Here is a 10,397-nt window from a genome sequence, read left to right on the forward strand (position 1 = left end):
AGGGGCACATTGTACAAACAAAACTGAAACATTTCCAGAAATGAAGCCAGAAGAGTGTACCAGGGTTCCAACTAGCTGTTTACGCATCTCAGGAAATCATAAAGAAAAACTTCACAAAAGCAGATTGTCTGAATTTATTCGTATATCTTTACCGCGGGATTGTATTTTGCAGTATGAATGCGATGAAAACGCGGCAGTCCTTCAATTTTCGGATACTACCGATGCTGAGCATGCATTTGGTAAGTTAAATGCATATGGTAGACCATTGACTTGTTCAGGTACCCCAGTTGATGTCCAGTACATATCAAGCATAGATGCTGGTGATAACGTATCTGACATATCTGTAAAATCAAAAGTGCCTCATGAAACAGGTAGCTCCAAAAGAATAGAGCAAAACGTAGTTCTGAAGATAACGGCTGAAGACCAAAACCTGCAAGCATCTCATTTCAAAATTATGTTAGACAAATTTGCTATCACATACAGTAACTTACAAGTGCATCATGATAGGAAGCAATCTGACGGAACTTTAGTCAGGATAGAATTGTCATCCATGGATGAAGCTATAGAAGCTGAAAGTAAGCTGCAAGGGTGCATGATGGGGAGCGGCAAAGATGATTTCAACCGAAATCACATCTCAGGAACAAAAAGGAAAACTAGACGAAATAATAGACGGCGAAAAGGAAACTTCGTGCTGTTGAAGATAGATCTCGAGTTACATCTCCTCTTGAAGCAAGTAAAGGAAAGCAACTAAGAAACAATGATACGAGTAATACAGGGGATGGTGGAAACACGTGCGATAGTTCCGACATGTTGGATACTGGCAGTAACCAGATCACGACAACAGATGGTGACAATGAATCTCAATCAGGCGGTGTTGAAGAAAACGAATTAGAAGAGTATGAGGCACAAAGTGATGAGGATGAGAATATTATACCCGAAGAGACCCAAATCGTAGCTAACAAAAGTGAAAAGACATCTACATCGGTTCTAGTTAGAAATATCCCAGAATATATAACCAAAGAAGATATCCATGATTTTATCTCGGACTTTGACTTAGATATTCAAGGAATTCAATTTCGTCGTACATATGCTGTTGTACAGTTTCAATATCCGGAGGAAGCCACTGAAGCGTGGACTATATTGCGGAAGCAATCCAGTGGGATTCTTGGCGACAATCTTGAGGTCAAGTTTATCAGGAACTTAACAGGTACACATGAGAAGGGGAACAAAACACAAGATGTACAAGAGAGTAAAAATGAAATGGAAGCTTCTTCCCAAAAGTCAAATACAGGAAAAAAGCAGACTGTAAAGCGAGATGGTGGCGACAAGTTTGACAAGTGTTCTGGTGCTAAAGTACAAACTCTTCCTGGAGCAAATGACGTGGTTATATACAATCTGCCGACACGTATAGATGAGAGTGACATATCTAAAGCTGTGTTGAGTTGCCCCGAAGAGGTTCACAACGGATTTATTAACGCCAAAAGACCGGTAACAAAGCTGTTCTAAATTTCAGAACACAACAGTCCGCATTCGAAGCTGTCACTGCGCTTCGTTTCATTCATGTCAAAGGTCACGAACTGAACGCAAGGCTTGCTATAAAGAATCCAGATTTCGATAAACTTATTTATCTCAAGCAACAGGGAGCGCTAATCTCTCAAATCAAAGAAACATGGAAGAACATAAGTCTGGAAATAGAAGGAAATATGTCTCGTCTAGCCCTAGCGATTACAGATATCGAAAACGTTATACCACATTGCGAAACTCAGCAAGAGGTTGAAAGACGTGAGACCACAAAGGATGTGCTTCAAAATAAGCTTGATGACAATCAAGGATACTATGAAGAATTCAGGCAAACCGCTTTGAAGATGACCAAGGATCTTGACAATATTATTGGCGATAACTTGGGGCATAAAGGAATGCAGCATGCTTTACTTCATATAGATGACTCTCGTAGACGACTTAATCGAGAAGGACGACGCTTAAGAAACCCATTACCAATATATGGCAGAAGAACGGAAATACTGAATGCAGTGACGAATCCATCAACACGCGCCTGTGTTATTCAAGCTGAAACAGGTTCTGGAAAGAGCACCCAAGTGCCCCAGTATTTAATGGAGTTTTTACAGTCTCAAACTTCTTCCAACAATATTGAAAAAGGTATCGTGTGTACTCAACCAAGACCCATGGCAGCTATAACTTTAGCTCAGCGGATCGCAGAAGAGTATGACTGTGAGGTTGGTCATGAGGTTGGATTTGTCGCTGGAAATAAAAAGAAGGTTAGCAACAAGACATTAGCGACATTTATGACTGACCGGACGCTAATTAACTTCTGCCTTACGGATCCAAAATACATCGGGAATTACAGCTACGTGGTCATTGACGAAGCTCATGAGCGATCAGTGGACACCGATATTCTTCTAGCAATGCTGAAGAAAGAACAAATTGACAACAACAAACAGTTTACGATTATTATTATGTCTGCCACCATTGATGTAGATCTCTTCTCAAGGTACTTTGATGGTTGTCCAGTTATAGAAATACCAGGACGTACCTTTCCAGTGGATATTGAGTGGTGCTCAGAAGGCCAAACTTTTGGGAATGATGACTATGTAACTAGAGCTGTAGAGACAAGTTACGATATACATGTAAACGAGGACATAGAGGGCGATATCCTAGTGTTTCTTACGTCACAAGTTGAGATTGATCGAGCATGTCGTAATCTGAGACGAAAGTTGGGTATAACACAGGGAGGACATGGTGATGACAATGTCGATATTCTTCCACTTCACGGGAAGCTACAACCAAACGATCTGTTTAAGGTCTTAAAGAAGACGCGGAATGGTATCAGAAAGATTGTCTTTGCAACTAATATCGCAGAAACGTCTGTAACGATACCTGGTGTCAAGTACGTAATTGACACAGGTATGGTTAAGGAACTTCAGTATGACACAAAGAAAAGTATGAGCATGCTTAAAGTCACGAATGTCACACAAGCATCGGCAGAACAAAGGAAAGGACGTGCTGGAAGGACTGGCCCTGGAAAGTGCTACAGATTGTATTCCCACGAAGAGTTTCAGGAGATGGATCAATCAATGAAGCCTGAAATATTAAGAGTCCATCTGGGTATGACCGTAATGAAGCTTCTCCAAATGGGAGTCCGGGATGTTGATAAGTTCGATTTTGTTGAATCTCCTGAGCCAGGTGCTATCGAGCAAGCGATGAAGACATTGATCTTGTTAGGTGCAGTCAAAGATGAGGACAGAACACTAACAGATGTAGGCAATGCAATGGTTAAACTACCTGTAGAACCTCGTCTTGCAAAGCTTATTCTTGAAGGAGCAAAAGAGGGGTTCTTGAAGATGCTATTGCAATGGCTGCATTGGTATCTCCACCTGGAAACGTGTTCTTCCAAGGCGGAACTGATGCGGAGAGGAAGGTTTCCGATCAACTGAAGTTGCCATTTTGCGTTGATGAAGGAGACGTGATTACGCTTCTTGGAATATTTAAAGAGTGGCAAGCAATTCAAGGGGAGAAGGCTAAGAACAAGTGGTGTAAAGATAATAGCTTGAATGCTAAAACCCTCAGCCTGGTACAAGAGAATGTGGATGAGCTGCACGCAACCATCAAACGCTCAAAAGTGTTTGAACAAGAACCAGGAGATCAAGTCAAATCAAATGACGTGCTCAGGAAGATTTTGATGAGTGCTTACTTTGAAAACTTAAGCGTCTTCAACGGTCACATCCGAGCAGGTTATACTGTAGCGTCACAACTAAAACAGCGGTCTTTCATCCATCGTCAGCTCTTTCAGCCCTTAACTTAAGTCCAGAATGGGTGATTTACGGTGAACTTCGAAGATCTTCCAATGATTTCCTGTGCGCAGTGACACCAGTTGACATCAGTTGGATCCACGAGGTAGCACCTGTCGAATTCAGCAGACATATCGATTTAGAGAAGCTTAAATCGTGCGTGATGACAGAAGTGAAATTTGATGGGATTGGAACAGCCATGATGAAAAGTCTGTCGAAGAATCGGTTTGAGTATATCAGACATCTTGAGGATGAAATAACACAACAAACCAGGGTTCCTTGTTTCATAGAAGTGAATATGGAGCAAGGTGTCTTGGTCGTTTACATTGCCACTCACAGTAAGATGTTGGCGGAAAAAGAGGTACAGAAATCTCTGGATAAAATCAAGGCCAAGTCGCAACGAGAGCATGTTGAAATACCTGTTGGGACATACGGAAGTGTAAGGCAAGTGGTCAAATCAGGTGGAGCAACCGGTTTTGTCTTGATGGATGAAAACGATTACGTAACCGTTGAATGGAGCGGAGTTTCTGAAGACATGCCAGCAGAAGTTCTTTGCCAGGTGTTGGAAGAAATGTTTATCGACGAAGATGACATTGTTGATGTGGTCAAGTATCCTAATCATGTTGCTGCAGCAAAGCAAGGAAAATGGGGTAAAACTACTTTTGTGTCCGCGGAGAAAGCTAAACGAGCAGTGGAGTTTCTACCTGACATTGATCCTTCCGGTGAAATATCCGTAGAGCCTATTCTGCCGGAGAAACGTAAGAGGATAGTTGCCGCCGATTTGCCTTCCTCCCTAACATTCTACACTAGGGTGACTGTTACTTGGTACACACGCCCATCCAAGGGAATTGCCTTTGTGTATTGCGATTCACATGAAGACGCCTTGGATGTCAGAGATGACTTGGATTGGACTGAGTTGGAAAGTAAACAGATTCGTTGCAGCATGAATAAGAAGAACAACAAGGCTGTCTTTATCCGTCAGCTAGACGAGGATGTTATCAAGGAAGAGTTGGAGGATCATGTAAGAGAGTACACGTCAAGAATAGTCCGAAACGTTTTCATTCCCAGAGAGAAAACCTCTAACCATACTCCAGATGCCTCTCATAAAAAGAAACTTCGTCGAATTTTTCGTGATGTTTGTGAGCAAGTAGAAATCTCTATTCCAGAAGATAGGGGCAGAAAAGCTTTGAAAAGGAGAGCATTCGTTACTCTTGAACCGAACTTGGGTAACGATGAACGCCTTGAGCTGGAGTGCTTGGTTGAAAATGGACGTCGTGGTGTAAATGATGAGCTCTATAGAATGAAGCAAGTCATCACATGTGATCTATTCTGTAATCAGCAAGTGTTTAAGTCTGTGCAGTCTGAACTCGAACGAGAAGTAAAGATGTCAAAGTGCAAAGTGGAGTATGCTAACACCAAGAAGACGCCACAGGACAAGAGGATCAATGTTTCCGGAGACACGTATGCAGAAGTAAGTGTTGAATCGAATAGTAAAAAGTATGTCAACACAGCAACTTAGAGTAAAAAAAAGGTATTCGTCCACGTAGAAAAACGCTGCATGCCCAGAATGTTTGATTTAATACAGAAATTAGGAAATACACCAAAACAGCGTCATCAGAATTTCCTTGAGCGCGTTCAGAGGACTGTGACCAAAGCCAAAAGTATAGAGAGCAAAATACGCATGGAACCTCTCAATCTTTGTTCATTGTGTGTAAGAGACGTTATTCATTCCCAATGTCCTTTGTTTCAAAAAGTCGGTTTGCTTATGGTTGGTTGCACTGACCTCGTGCCCTCATCAAACAAAATTTGGTAGCTCAATAAATTACAATAAATATAAGGGATTCTTCAATATCTATGTATATATGAAAACAACTTAGCCGATGAGACAATTAACTAATAATGATAATTATATTTCCTTTATTTATTACAGGTCGAGAATCTAACCAAGAAGTTGCAAGTCGTTTTAAGCCCAGAAGAGATCGATGCTAGCAGTTTGGTGGACGAGGACGTCACGTCGACGTGGATAGACAAGGTAGTAAATAAACTGACAAAGCAACACTTAAAGCACATCTTGCGAAACAATAAAGCACACGCCGAAGTACACGCCAGACGACAGACAGTCATGTTGTACGGGAAAGAAAGTGAAAGGGAATCTTTGAAAGACGATTTGAGAAAGTTTTTCTCATTTGCGTTGAAGACCATGTTTAGAGAAGTTGATATCGCCAGTCGGTCAGGAGGACAGAAAGGACGAGCAATGCGATCACTAATTCGACAGTATGGCCCCCATCTGGAGCGCTTGAAGACTAGCACTGGTGTAGACAACATAACGGTTGATCTGAAGCATGGTCGGCTGGTGATAGATGGATCAGAAAAGTCATATGAAAGTTTGATCAGCGAAGTAGATCAGATTCTGAAGGACTTATCTGGTACAACCGCAAGTGAAGATGACGTGATAAATGTCGAGTGTGGAGTGTGTTATTGCCCTCCTTTGGACGCAAACAGTAAGCCATATCGTCTTGCTGCTTGCGGCCACTTCTTTTGTCTTGCTTGCCTCAAAGATCATCTCAAGGAATCTGGAAATTCGAAGAAATTTCCCATTGCTTGTCCAGAATGCGAGGAATCTATATTGCTGTGTGATATCAAGACCATCTACCCGAAAGAAGATGAACGTCAATACCTATTCACGGCTGGATTAGATGCATATGTAGCCAGTAATCCGAGAGGAAATATCAAATTCTGTCCCGGACCAGACTGTTGTATGGTGTACAAGAAAGAGGATGTCGGTAGCACGATAAAATGCGAAGAATGTGGGTTTCAATTTTGTAACGGATGTGGGGAGAAACCCCATGCTCATGGAATGACTTGCAAAGAATTTCAAATTAGCCAGAAGAAAACGGACGATGTTAAGAAATGGATGCAGCAAAGAGGAGTCGATGCTAAGAACTGTCCAGTATGCAGCACAGTCATAGAGAAGATTCACGGATGCAACAATATGGCATGTACTGTGTGCAAGAAGTACTTGTGTTGGAAATGCTCAAAAGTTTTTAACACAAGCCAGGGATGCTATGATCATTTGAAAGCAAAACATGGAGGCATATTTGACGACCAAATTGTACAAGATCCACCACCACAAAGAGTGGATGATGATGACGATGATGACGACGACGATGATGATGATGATGAGGATGATTATGATGATGATGACGAGGATGATTATGATGATGAGGATGATGATGATGATGATGATGATGATGATGATGATGATGATGATGATCAGATAGCAGCCATAGAAATCCAGCGTCAGCGACAAGCTGATGCTATGGAAGCTATACGCGAGAGACTACGTCGTGAAGCCGAGGTGAGACGATACTTAGCTGAGCGTCAGCGTCAAGCTGATGCTATGGAAGCCGAGAGACGCAGAGCAGCTGAGAGACATCGACGTCAAGCTGAGCGTCAGCGTCAAGCTGATGCTATGGAAGCCGAGAGACGCAGAGCAGCTGAGAGACTACGGCGTCAAGAGGTAGCGAGACGAGACTTAGCTGAGCGTCAGCGTCAAGCCCGTGTGCGTCAAGCCGAGCTTGAGCGTCAAGATTATGCAAGAAGAGAACGCGCTATACGCCAGCGGCGTATCCAACTTGAGCGCCAACGTCAAGCTGAGTTCGAGCGTCAAGCCGAGCTCGAGCGTGAAGACGCACGACTCGAACGTCAATTTTGGGATGAAAGATATGAGGAACAACGGCGCTACCAATTAGAAGCATGTAGCTTGCCAGGGAGGGAACCCAAACGAGGAAAAAGTTGCACCATTTTGTAATCTGTGATGAAATATCTGATGTATTGCAAATTGACATGTTCCACATCTGTTGTTAAAACTGACATGAGCGCAAGACGTATGGCGGCATAATTATGCATTTTTTGGCAATTTAATCAAATTTAACTAAACAAAGCAAACAAAAAAACTTATATTGGTTTGAAGACATAATGTTCTGCTCCTGATCCATTTCTGTCCTGAATAGAAAAGCCTAGTATAGACGAATCCAACGGGCCAAGTGATGGTCAGAATTCAGTCGGCCATTACTGGGTCCCGTCTGCACCAAACTGGTGTTGTTACTGCCCACTTGGGTGGATTAAATCCGCTTAAAAATCGATGTTGAATTGTATTGTGTTGTAAACTTTCATTATTCTTTTGTCTACGTACGTGAAACATGGGATTGATGGAATGCAGTTTAATGTCCCCGCCAAGGCCACATCATTTCACATTTTAGGTGGGATAGACCAAAGGGGAACCCAGCTATGGCTGCCATTGAAGTGTAGGAATGCGTGAAATTGGATTCGTCTATATCAAATGTATGGATTAATATTACTTTATCAGATTATTGGAAATAGCCCTCGATGTTATAGACATCTTTGCAAAATTGACCCCTTTGTATCTAAAAAAATGCACCATTTTGTAACGAATAACATAATCTGAATAATATTATTGTAAAATTAGCATATTTCACACGAGACTTCTTTAGCAGAAGAATTCAATAATTTTTTTTTTTATTTTAATTAATTTTGAATTGTGTATTAGATAATTAGATACAAAAGATAAACTAAACTAAACTAAAACAAGCAAGGAAGCAAAAGAAAAAAATAGTTAGACATTGCACATTGCAAAAATAATGGTAATAATTTACAGTGTATATTCACAAAGTATAAGAATGAGACTGGGTTGATAACTCAAAATATGTGACCATCCAACACGAAGTGGTAGTAAAGTCGGCCCTAGGTCAATTTCTGTTTTTTGCAGATTTTGAAAGAGTGCACTTTCAGCTTTAAAATGACACCACAACAAGCTTCATCGGACATCTGGAAGTGAAGTTATGGTTCATCAAAGGTCAACTTCCTAATATAGTTTACATAGAAATCCGTATACTGTTTTTGATTGTATCTCAAAATGGAAAATGCCGACTTTACGACCAGTTTGTGGTGGATGGGCACATATATGCATCAAATTTTAAAACTGAAATGGCAAAAAGAAGCTCAATGTTGTGTAGCAAGTGTTGATGCCTCGTCTGTCTTAAAAGCCTAAAATGCGTTGCCATGGTGACCCTTTGAATGGAAAATGCCGATTTAAAATGGCACGGGTCATTCTTGGCCTGTTTTTGTTTAATTTAAGGAGTCCCCATGCCAACTAATTTTAAGCTATCCAGATAAATGAGGTATCAAAATTGGCATAACTAAAAGGGTTTTCTTTTTGATAATAGTTTGTAATTGAATGCATAGGCCCCTAGATTTTGAGTTATTGTCTCGTAATAAAGAAGAAAATTTGTTCGGACGTATTCATTTTTGTCCCATCTATTTAAACATTTTCAATTTCATTTTTGTTTTTCTGTGCAGAGTGTATTAAAATAAGAAAAACATAACACTATAATGAATTATGTATAGTATGTACGATTACATTATTTTTAATTTCAAAATGCATATATTTAACCATTCAGTAAGTAATTGTTTTCTCAGCAAACACAAATGTTGACATTTTTGGTATTTAACAGTCCTCGAAGTAAAATTTATGAATCTAATGATATTTACTTAAGTGTATGTAGCTTGGATTAAAAGTCGACGATCATTTGAAAATGTTGATCTTTCGTATCGAAGGCCTTGAATTTTCCCCAAAACACCTAAAAATTGAGGTCTTTTGGGGAAAAGTTGTATCTTCAATACAAAATGTCAAAATCCTCCCAGCTACATACACTTTAAAGGCCCATCATCAGTGATTTGCTCATCCGGACGATCGTAAAAATCATCAACATTCAGAACATAGTCTGCTAATACTAAGTACAGCTGAAAGCCATGTATGGAAGACAAAATAAGACATTTTACATGAATCTGTAATTTATATACTGAGAGTATATAAATTAGCTTCAATGGGGCTTCAACTTTGTCAATAATGCCGTTTCCTTGTTTTTTGTTGGGTTTTATTGCTCACATTATTTTATACTTTCGATGAGATCACTGAATTTTACTTCAAGAACTGTTGAAATAATTATAATTTGCTGTAAAATTTGTATTATGTCGCCAATTTAAAAAAAAAATCAAAGTTATTTGATACCAGAAGGACATTCCTCGTCTTCAGAATACAATGTGCTCTCATGTCCCATAAAATACTGTGCAAGCGTTGCTACCAGAGCCCTTAAATGAGGTTCTTTAGTTCTACAATATACCTCAACAATTGTGACATTCTTTTCATAATTATTATTGAAATAGTGTGCATGTGTTATAACTTAATTTATGTGAATATCTTTTTGTATACTGATTTTGATGATACTTACACTCTTATTTCACCAATTAAAAAAGTCTTAAACAATCTTAATCAATCTTAAACTCGTGTTAGTTACGTGGTCCTCTCGTCGAAATATTGGTTAAGGGCCCTTAATTTTCTTGTTGTTTAAGGCTCAAATCAATAGTTGGTTAAAACTTTTAACCAATAAATGCATATAGCACTTTAACCAGCTTCAAGTTTAAGTGCTTAACCAACTAGGTTGTTTAAGGTCTTTTAATCAATATTTGCTTAATAACTCTAAACAGATAATGATTTATATGTTCTATTTT

The 10,397-nt window shown here is 39.9% G+C and overlaps 2 protein-coding genes across 2 annotated transcripts; both read left to right on the forward strand.

Moving 5' to 3' along the window:
- The first annotated feature begins 1,691 nt into the window (after positions 1 to 1,691).
- LOC140150884 (ATP-dependent RNA helicase DHX15-like) lies at positions 1,692 to 3,452 on the forward strand. Its single transcript, XM_072173044.1, has one exon. It carries the CDS (start codon positions 1,704 to 1,706, stop codon positions 3,450 to 3,452), a length of 1,749 nt encoding a protein of 582 aa, XP_072029145.1. The 5' UTR covers positions 1,692 to 1,703.
- A 515-nt stretch (positions 3,453 to 3,967) lies between these two features.
- LOC140150883 (uncharacterized) lies at positions 3,968 to 8,319 on the forward strand. The gene is made up of 2 exons (XM_072173042.1): positions 3,968 to 5,277; positions 5,737 to 8,319. Exons 1-2 carry the CDS (start codon positions 3,970 to 3,972, stop codon positions 7,615 to 7,617), a joined length of 3,189 nt encoding a protein of 1,062 aa, XP_072029143.1. The 5' UTR covers positions 3,968 to 3,969; the 3' UTR covers positions 7,618 to 8,319.
- The last annotated feature ends 2,078 nt before the right edge of the window (positions 8,320 to 10,397 follow it).

The sequence above is a fragment of the Amphiura filiformis genome, chromosome 4, assembly GCF_039555335.1.
Source record: "Amphiura filiformis chromosome 4, Afil_fr2py, whole genome shotgun sequence".
In the NCBI taxonomy this organism is placed as follows: Eukaryota; Metazoa; Echinodermata; class Ophiuroidea; order Amphilepidida; family Amphiuridae; genus Amphiura; species Amphiura filiformis.